The sequence below is a fragment of the Arachis ipaensis genome, chromosome B08 (assembly GCF_000816755.2).
Source record: "Arachis ipaensis cultivar K30076 chromosome B08, Araip1.1, whole genome shotgun sequence".
NCBI classification, from domain to species: domain Eukaryota; kingdom Viridiplantae; phylum Streptophyta; class Magnoliopsida; order Fabales; family Fabaceae; genus Arachis; species Arachis ipaensis.
The window spans coordinates 64,553,155-64,564,075 of NC_029792.2; the positions used below are offsets into that span (position 1 = coordinate 64,553,155).

Sequence of the window (10,921 nt, forward strand, 5' to 3'; positions counted from 1 at the left end):
TATACTAAATAATCAGTTCAGATGATAAAAATTCACCCAGATTATTTATTTATTTTAATTTCTCGTCATTAACAATATGTGGAAAATTATTTGATGCTCTCAGTATATAAAAGCTATATATTCTCATTAAACAATTGATGTGTTGTATATTATTTTTGTTGTAGATGCTTTTGTTGACTTTCTAGATGAAACGGATAATTTTAAGATATCTCAGTCAGTTGATATTGAAGGAATATTATCACTATATGAAGCCTCATTTTATTCATGGGAGGGTGAAACTATATTGGATGAAGCAAGAGATTTCACTTGGAAAATTCTTGAAAGATATTCATTCAGAAATAAGAGTGAAGGGAACTACTTATCACTCCTAATTGATCATTCTTTGGAGATTCCATTGCATTGGAGGGCTCCACGATGGGAGGCACAATGGTTCATTCATGCTTATGAAACAAGGAAAACAATGAATCCTTCTTTACTTGAGTTTGCTAAATTGGATTACAACATTCTTCAAACCATCCATCAAGAAGACCTCAAGCATGGGTCAAGGTGATATGCCACCCATTTTTATATATATGTTTAGAATCACTAAATTAAGCATGCATCAAGGTAATTTTGCTTGAAAGATTATTTGTTGACTTAATTAATTATATTCGACCTAGTAAGATGATCATCGAGGTTGTAATAATAATGGTGAATCGATCTAAGTTTTTTAAATTATCTTTTCAATTATATAAATGTTTTGCTAACTTCTAAAACTAATTTTATATACAGATAGTCATATTTTATTTTATTATTTTTTAAAAAGTGTTTGATTTTCATTTAAACTCTCTTGCATTTAGAGTGAATATATTAAGTTTTGAAGGGGAATGAAGAGAAAAAGTTGAAGTAACAATGTTAGTCTATTTAATTTTACATCTAAGATATGTGTGATTTATATTTTTTAATATTTTTTATTTTAAGAATTCATAAAGTAAAAAATAAATATTTATATTTTCTAACTAATTNNATTCTTAACTTGTTTTAACTTTATTTTTTTCTGTCCAAAATCAAAACACTCAAACTACTAAAAAAGCAATCCATACTGTCAAAAATAAAAATTAACCATGCTAATTTACTCTCTTGATGCAATAAATCTTTTTACAAATAATTATGGGCATATTAAAAAGAAAACTACTAAACTATTAGTCAAATTTAATGAATACAACCAAAGTTACCTAAAGAATATCATTTTATGCCCGTTCTACTATTAAAGGCAGAGCATACCCCTGCATGCTTTAGGGGTTTTTGCATTAATTAGTGCAATCAAAAGCATATGCAATTTTTTTTTTTTTTGTTCAAATGCTAAATGATTTTGTTCGTTTTTCTTTCTCCTTCTTCCAAGTTGGTGGAAAAAACAAGACCTTCTAGAGAAGTTGAACTTTGCTAGAGATAGGTTGGTAGAGAACTTCCTTTGGCCTTTGGAAATGAATTCGGAGCCACATATTCAATTTTTCAGAAGGAATTTAACAAAAGTCAATTGCTTAATAACCACAATTGATGACATCTATGATGTGTACGGAACTTTAGAAGAGCTAGAACTTTTCACAGAAGCAGTTGATAGGTCAGTAACTAAAAATTACTCCTATTTACTTAATTGTAGTTCTTTTTTCTTCTAAGAAAATATTATATGGTCCTTAAATTATGATTGTGTTTTTAATAATTCTTTAAACTTTAAAAATTAATTTTAGATAATAGGTTTCAAAAATATAAAAATTTATATAATTTCACTAAATTTAGTAAATAAGTCCTTATACCTCAAAAGCTTGTAATCAAGTATTTGTACTTTAACAACTTTTGTAATTAGAAAAAAGTTAAATAAAAGAATAGACTTAGGTATATTCTTGTAATAACTTAATTGAACAAATTTGTAAGCAACAAAGATTTGAAAAGATTAAACAAAAAAGAGTTACAAATGGATGTTAGTTGTGATAACACAAAAATTATTCATTTTAGTTGTATTTTTTTTTCCCATCAAATTAGTTGAATAACATATTGAGATATAAAATATTTAATTATATAATTACTTTAAATTGAATACATATTTATTTTGTCAATTGACATATGTATACTCATATAAAATTTATTATAAATCAATAATTGTTTCCAAACCTTAAAAACAAAAAGAAGCCATTTCTTATATTATACTGTTATATCATAATCATAAAGAACAAAATACTAAGGTTTTCTATAATATATATAAAAAAAACTTTAATGTATAACAATAAAATTTAATTTGATATTGTATTTGAAAAACTGATACTAATAAATTAAAAACCCCTTTTGTATGTTCACAATATTGATGACACTTGCATTGTATGATTCTAGATGGGATCCAAAGATCATTGATACTCTTCCAGAATACATGCAGCTATGCTTTCTTTCGCTCTATAACTTTGTCAATGATTTGGCTTTTGAATTCCTAAAAATGAACGGTTTCTATATTGCTCCATACCTAAAGAAATCGGTAAGAAAGTACTTGTTGGTTTGATTTAATTATTTAGAACTTTATTATTTATTATTTTACAATTTTACTTTTATTCCCTATTGAAGAGATTATTATTATGCTTGTCAAATTTTTAGTGGACAGATATATGTAAAAGCTATCTTATAGAAGCAAAGTGGTACCATAGTGCGTATAAACCAGGGTTTGAGAAGTATGTGGAGAACGGATGGATCTCCATAGGCATGCCGGTGATACTTGTCCATACTTATTTTTTGGTTCCACACTCATTCGAAAGAGAAGAACTACCTTGCATTCAAGAATATTGTGACATGATTCGGTTTCCATCAACCATTTCGCGCCTTGTTAATGATCTTGGAACATATGAAGTAATTTCCAAAATCTCTTCATTCTTGTTATTTATTCTAAGGCTTAATTATTTCGGGAGTGCACATAATATATTATATAATTTTTGGTATAATTTTTCTCAATTTTAAAATAGATTCATATAATTTAAAATTTAAATAAAACTCTTGCCAATGAGAAAATATTTTACTTAAATTCCTATTTTCATTCATCACCTGTAAGATCATAAAGAAATTCCAAACCAGAAGAAAATATTCTATTTATAGTGAAATTTTGTAATCTTGCATATAAATTAGTACTTAACTAAGAACTTGCTAAAATTTGTAAAAAAAAAAACTATAGAGGTTGAATTAAAAATTGAGTTAAATTATAAAAAATTATAAACACTTAATAAAATTATTGACTAAACTTTCTTATATTTGTTTCATTTTTATTATTATTTTATTGTAATATTTATTTCTTTTGTTAATTTTTTAGCGTGAAAGTGAAAATGGTGATACTCTGAAGTTAATTCAGTGCTACATGAATGAAACCAGAGTTTCCGAAAAAAATGCCAAAGAACATATAAAATCCATCTTGTCCTTAGCATGGAAGAAACTAAATAAGGAAGCTCATAATTCTTCTTTGCCTCAAATCTTTGTTGGCATGGCTGTGAACCTGGCCAGAATGGCAATGTGCATGTATAACCATGGAGATGGACATACTATTCAAGATTCTCAAATGAAGAGTCGTGTTCTATCATTAATTGTTCAACCCATTCCTTACAAAGAAAACTTGGCTGAGAAGAACTAAAATTGCTGTCTCATTAATTAGTATTATTCAAAATGATGTGCTTATTTTATGCTAGAATCTCTATTTAAATAATGTACCTTATGTGGTGTACTTCAATGGCATGTTTTTTTGCTATTTATTTGTTTTAAAAATGTCCAATAAATAAAATACAGGTATGTCAATTACAAATTTATTTGACTTATACCTAGATTAAATTTTTATAAAGGTATATGAGATTTATCGCGTTTAATAATTTAATTTTTTAAAATTTATTATATTGATCTTCGAGATCCAGTTTCAAGCATTATATTAATTTTTGGACCCTTTTCGGCATTGAGTCAATGAATGAAATACCAAACTAGTTCTGACTTGTCACATTAGACACATGACTAAATGATGTTTGTTCATTTTGGCGGTTAAATAAGGTAAAAGTGATGTCGTTTTGGAGAATAAGGGGAGATACACTACGACAAAACAGCAAATTTGTGACAATTTTTTTAATACTTGACGACGGTTTTAACTGTCACTAACTGTTTTCACGATGGTTAAAAAAAACGTCATGGATTTGAGCGTCATCAGCTGATATAGTGACGGTTTTAGAGCGCCGTTGGTGATAGGGAATAGATTGCAGTTTAAGGGTTTAATACATTCAAAGTAATAAAATCTTAATGGAAGGGGGACAAGGAAAGAATGACATCAAGAAGAGGGATTTATTAGCATAAGAAGACACAGCGGAAACATAAAGGATAAATAAAGGTTTTTCCTACTAGACCTCTAAGATACCTGTTCTTAGCAACCTAGGTCACCGGAAAGGGTTCCCTACTAGACCTTCAAAGAACTTGTCCTTGACAACCTAGATCAGAGGGACGAAAACTGAAAGAAACTACCACGCAGATCACCTTAGTGTTGGATCCTTCAATCTTCCTCATGCAACAAGCGAAGCAAATCACTCACCTCACTTCTCACACAATAAACCTGCTTAAAAGCAACTGAAATTTATTCATCAAAGTTGTGTAAATTGTCTCACCAGAAGGTGTTTAAATAGATCCCAAACAACTAGCTAAAAGATAAGATAAGATAACTAATTTAAATCAGATTTGATCTTATTGGATTAGATCAGATTTGGTTTAAATTTTAAAATCCTAAAGATATGATAACTAATTTAAATCAGATTTGATCTTATTAGATTAGATCAGATTTGATTTAAATTTAAAATTCCTAAAAATACCACTAAGCATACCAGATTTAAAACAAGTCTTCTAACAAACTTTTGACCACATAACAAACTAAAACAAAAGTCTAGAATTTCAAAATTTAAAGATAAATTATGCCTTTCACTGAATTCGGAAAGCATTATTGGGCTTCTTACTGTCTTGACTTAGTCCAATGGGCCTTGCCCATTCTTCCTTGGTTAGAAATAGATGTAACTCCATATGCATAAGCGTTGCCAAGTTCCCAAAGCTCTCCTTAAACTTCTTTGCACGTGCTCTAGTGATGGGGCCCTTTGAAAGTGTGAAATTTCCATTCTACCCTTTTATCTTAGAATGCCCCTGTTGTCTTTCCGAGCATGTATCATTCCCTCCTTCCTCAAAAAGATTCATCCTCGAATCTGTGTCCATATCAAAAGGCGAGAGATCAGAAACATTGAAAGTAGCAGAGACATTATACTCACCTGGTAGGTCAATCTTGTAGGCGTTGTCATTGATCTTCTTAAGCAATTGGAATGGGCCATCCCCTCTAGCATCAAGTTTAGACGTCCTCTGAGTAGGAAATCTCTCATTCCTCAAATGTACCAAACCTAATCTCCTGGTTCGAAGACTATATGCTTTCGGCTCTTGTTAATCCTTTCAGTCGTGGCTTTGTTCTTCCTCTCAATTAGGTCACGAGCCTTTGCATGTATTGCTTTAACTTTCTTAGCCTTGCTTGCTCCATCTAAACTAATAAGATCACTCAAGGGTAAAGGCATTAAATCTAAGACATTTAGAGGATTAAAACCATAGACAAGTTCAAAGAGCGAAAAACCAGTGGAAGAATGGATTGTCCTGTTATAAGCAAACTCAATAAAAGGTAAACAATCTTCCCAGATTTTCAAATTCTTACCAACAACAACACGCAACAAGGTTCCCAATGTCCTATTTACCACTTCAGTTTGACCATCAGTTTGAGGGTGACAAGTAGTTGAGTATAACAATTTTGTTCCCAACTTACTCTACAAAACTTTCCAAAAGTGACTTAAGAATTTGACATCACGATCAAAAACAATAGTTTGGGGAACACCATGTAAGTGCACAACTTCTCTAAAGAATAGGTCAGCAATATTTGTGGCATCATCAGTTTTATGGCTAGCAATGAAATGAGCCATTTTACTAAATCTATCTACCACAACAAAAATTCTATCTCGACCTCTCCTAGTTCTAGGCAAACCAAGAACAAAATCCATAGAAATATCAACCCATGGATGCACAGGAACAAGTAAAGGAGTATACAAACCATGTGGTAAGGACTTAGATTTAGCTTGTTTACATGCAATGCATTTAGCACAAAATTTTTCGACATCTTTACGCATGTCGGGCCAGTAAAATGCTCAGATAAAATATCCAAAATCTTATGCACACCAAAATGACCCATCAAACTCCCACTATATGATTCTAGAGCAAGTAGCTCCGAATAGAACAAGTAGGTACACAAATCTTATTACCCCAAAAAAGAAAACCATCATTCTTGTAGAATTTGTTATGTGCACCATGTTCACATGCAGCATAGATAGAGGCAAAAGTAGAATCAGGTGCATACAATTTCTACATACACTCAAAACCCAACAGCTTAGAAGTAAGGGTTGTGATTAAGAAATACCTTCTAGATAATGCATCAGCAACCACATTCTCCTTACCTTGCTTATAGGCGATTATGTATGGAAAGGATTCAATGAATTCTATCCATTTTGCATGTCTCTTGTTCAACTTTTCTTGGCCCTTCAAGTGTTTGAGGGATTCATGGTCAGTATGTACCCAAATTCCTTAGGTAGCAAATAATGCTGCCACACTTCCAAAGCTCTCACCAAGGCATAAAGCTCCTTATCATAAGTGGAGTAGTTGAGACGTGCTCCATTCAACTTCTCACTGAAATAGGTGATTGCTCGCTTTTCCTGCATCAAAACAACACCTATACCAATTCCGGAAGCATCACATTTGATTTCAAAAGTTTTAGAAAAATTCGGTAAAATAAGAATGGAGGCAGAGCACAATAATTATTTCAAGGTGTTAAAGACAATTTCTTGTTCTTGATCCCATTTAAAGTTAACATGTTTCTTGATGATTTCAGTTAAAGGTGCAGCAATAGTAGACAAATCTTTAACAAACCTCTGATAAAAACACGTAAGACCATGAAAACTTCTAACATCAGAGACACTCTGAGGTGTGGGCCATTCTCTAATAGCATTCACCTTCTCGATATCTACCTCAATCCCTACAGAACTTATCACAAAACCTAGGAATACGACTTTACTCAGACAGAATGAGCACTTTTGGAGATTAGCATACAATTTTTCCTTTCTAAGTACCTCTAAAATAGATTGAACATGCAAAATATGATCATCAAGGCATTTACTGTAGATAAGGATATCATCAAAATAAACAACCACAAACTTACCTAAAAAATCTTACAAAACATGATTCATTAATCTCATGAATGTACGAGGTGCATTAGTCAAACCAAATGGCATAACTAACCACTCATACAAACCATATTTAGTTTTGAAAGCTATTTTTCATTCATCACCAAGCTTCATTCGTATTTGATGATAACTACTCCTTAAATCTATTTTAGTAAAAATAACAGATCCATGTAATTCATCAAGCATATCATCAAGTCTAGGAATAGGATGACGATACTTTACCGTAATCTTGTTTACAGCTCTGCAGTCAACACGCATCCTCCATGAGCCATCCTTCTTGGGCACCAACAGTACTAGAACAGCACAAGGACTCATGCTTTCTCTCACAAAACCCTTAGCCAAAAGGTCTTCGACTTGCCGTTGCAGTTCTTTCGTCTCCTTAGGATTAGTCCGGTAAGCTTGCCAGTTAGGAATGCTTGATCCGGGGACAAAGTCAATCTGATGCTCAATGCCTCGTGATGAAGGTAAACTTGGGGGCATCTCATCCGAAAAGACATCGCCAAATTCCTACAAGAGTAAAATAAAAGCACCAGGCAGGTCATGGTTAGTTTCAATGGTAGAAAGTAAAGACTCTCTAAATCGTACTAACACCAATGCTTTTTTTTCCTAAACTAGCATGCTTCAGATCCCTCTCTTTTGCATAAAAACGTATTTTGTGAGCACTCTCACTCTCCACAGATGTTTCTCTTTTAGAACTCTCTTTTTCACGCAGACCCTGACTCTTTTTCTCAAACATTTCATCTCTCAGAGCTCTCTCTTTACCCTCTTGTTTTTCAATTTTCTCACATCCTAAAGACTCTTTAGTAGATTGGCGCATGCTTAGTTGCTCCAGGTACACTTCTTTAGGTGTCAAAGGTGCAAGGGTAATCTTCTTCCCAAGATAGGTGAAGGAGTATTGGTTTGTGAAACCATCATGGGCCACCTTCCTATCATACTACCATGGACGACCTAGAAGTAGATGACAAGCCTGCATGGGAACCATGTCACAAAGTACCTCGTCACTATATCTCCCAATAGAGAGCTATATGCGGGCTTGCTTCATAACCTTCAATTCACCCACATTACTTAGCCACTCTAGTTTGTAAGGGTTAGGGTGTTTGGTGCATTTCAACCCCAACTTTGTGATCAAAGTAGAGCTAGCAACGTTTGTATGACTTCCAGTATCAATGATCATGAGTCCAACCTTACCTCCCAACAAAACTTTTGTATGAAAGATGTTCTCTCGCTGTTCTAGACGATCGTCCTTAGCTTGTACATTTAAGATTCGCCTAGTAACAAGGGTCTCGCCACTAACAACATACTCAACTATATCTTGATTATCTGTAGCATCATCTGCATGTGGCATGTCCTCATACCATCTGAGTTATCAGATTTTGAGAAAATATCATTTTCTTTAATTACCATGGTCCTTTTATTTGAACACTCGAAAGCATAATGGCCTAATCCGCGGCACTTAAAGCAGGTAATATCACGATGCCGTGTAGGAGGTTTAGAAGTGGAATTAGGCATGTGCGTCTTCCTATGCTGCTCTGTGGGCTTCTCCTTTGATTTGGTAGGTTTGGATCCAGTTTTCTCCCCGAAATTAGCAGCTCTCGAATCCCACCTTGAAGTAGAATTACGCAGCCCTTTCGCCTTTTGCTGTCTTTCCACCTTGATAGCTAGGTTCACCAAGTCTTCTATAGTCACAAATAGGAGATGTTCTACAGTATTTGCAATGTCTCGATTCATCCCACTTAAGAAACGTGCAATAGTAGTCTCAGACTCCTCCTTAATATTTGCCTAGATTAGTAGCATCTCCATCTCCTTATGATACTCATCTACAGACTTAGAACCTTGGTATAATTGTTGGAGCCATTGATGTAGCTCCCTATAGTAGTAAGAAGGGACAAACCGTTGTCGCATGACCTTCTTCATCTTCTCCCAAGACAGAATTGGTGGTTTTTCATTCCGCCTCCTCTGTTTGTCCAGCTCGGCCCACCAGACAAGGGCATAATCCAAGAATTATACAGCCGCTAGTCTTACCTTTTTCACATCAGAGTAGTTATGACATTGAAATAAGAGCTCCACCTTTCGTTCCCATTCTAGGTATGCCTCAGGGTCACTTTTGCCTTTAAATTCTGGGATGCGCATCTTGATAGCATTAAGGTTACTATCAACATCTCCTGGTTGTCTATGATGCCGGGATTTAGATGAAGTCTCCTCCTCAGACTCTGTAGAATCATTATGAACAGATTCTCGTGACTGTGCTTTTTGCCTAGGGGAGAAAGAGTTAATTCGGGAATCCATGTCATCAAGACGTTGTTGAATCCCTATAAGGATGCTAGTAAGTGCGTCGATGTGGAAAGTTAGTTTGGATCGGGGTTCCCTTCAGTGTTAGCCATCAATGAACCTGTAAAAGAAAAGGCCTTACAACACTCTTCTCACGTGTATCACTCAGAGTAGGACACTCGTATTTCACTTAATACGTGGCTTTTACCCTCTGTTGAGCTCACCACTCTTGCCTTTTTCCACTCTTGAATAGCTTTAACAAGTTGCACTTTGGAAGATGAGGAATTGAGTAAATTTATTCATCAAAGTTGTGTAAATTGTCTCACCAGAAAGTGTTTAAATAAATCCCAAACAACTAGCTAAAAGATAAGATAAGATAACTAATTTAAATCAGATTTGATCTTATTGGATTAGATCAGATTTGATTTAAATTTTAAAATCCTAAAGATATGATAACTAATTTAAATCAGATTTGATTTTATTAGATTAGATCAGATTTGATTTAAATTTAAAATTCCTAAAAATACTACTAAGCATAGCAGATTTAAAACAAGTCTTCTAACAAACTTTTGACCATATAACAAACTAAAACAAAAGTCTAGAATTTCGAAATTTAAAGATAAATTATGCCTTCCACTGAATTCGGAAAGCATCATTGGGCTTCTTGCTGTCCTGACTTAGCCCAATGGGCCTTGCCCATTCTTCCTTGGTTAGAACTTGATGTAACTCCATATGCATAAGCAATGCCAGGTTCCCAAAGCTCTCCTTGAGCTTCTTTGCACGTGCTCTAGTGATGGGACCCTCTGGAAGTGTGAAATTCCATTCTGCCCTTTTGTCTTAGAATACCCCTGTTATCTTTCCGAGCATGTATCAATTGGTAAGGAGTGTCGCTAAATTATTTGTGACGGTTTTTGAAGTATAAAATCGTCACTAATTTGTAACACTTGTCGAGGTGATTTTTTTGTTCTATTTCGCGATGTTTTGAAACTGACATTAGATTACTAAATTCTGTGACAGTTTTTTTATATTTCGTGACTATTTTAAACCGTCATGAAATTTTTAGCGACGATTTAAAACCCTCACTAAGTTACTAGTTCCTATTACCACTTTTAGGTATATTTAGTGACTATTTAAATCGTTACAATATTTTTAGTAACGTTTTCTTGATTTAAAACCGTCACTAAATTATTAATTCCTGTGACAATTTTTTCTGTATTTAGTGACTGTTTTAAACTGTCATAATCTCTCCAACATCAAAACTATTTTTTATTAATTATTACAAAAAAAATTTTTATTATGAATAATAATTTATATGTATATAAACACTACAACATCAAAAATTTCTTTCTCAATAAAATTTCCCT

General features: G+C 33.3%; 1 protein-coding gene across 2 annotated transcripts in view; it reads left to right on the forward strand.

Annotated features, from left to right (window-relative positions):
- LOC107614148 (terpene synthase 10-like) overlaps nt 1-3,718 on the forward strand; it is a 6,153-nt gene extending 2,435 nt beyond the window's left edge. Inside the window, exons 3-7 of one of the 2 annotated variants that reach the window (XM_016316375.2) lie at nt 165-546; nt 1,382-1,600; nt 2,365-2,503; nt 2,620-2,868; nt 3,323-3,718. In XM_016316375.2, coding sequence (XP_016171861.1) covers nt 165-546; nt 1,382-1,600; nt 2,365-2,503; nt 2,620-2,868; nt 3,323-3,637 — 1,304 coding nt within the window. In that variant the 3' untranslated portion in view covers nt 3,638-3,718. The remainder of the gene's footprint in view (nt 1-164; nt 547-1,381; nt 1,601-2,364; nt 2,504-2,619; nt 2,869-3,322) is intronic. The other variant, XM_016316376.2, reaches the window with a different exon arrangement.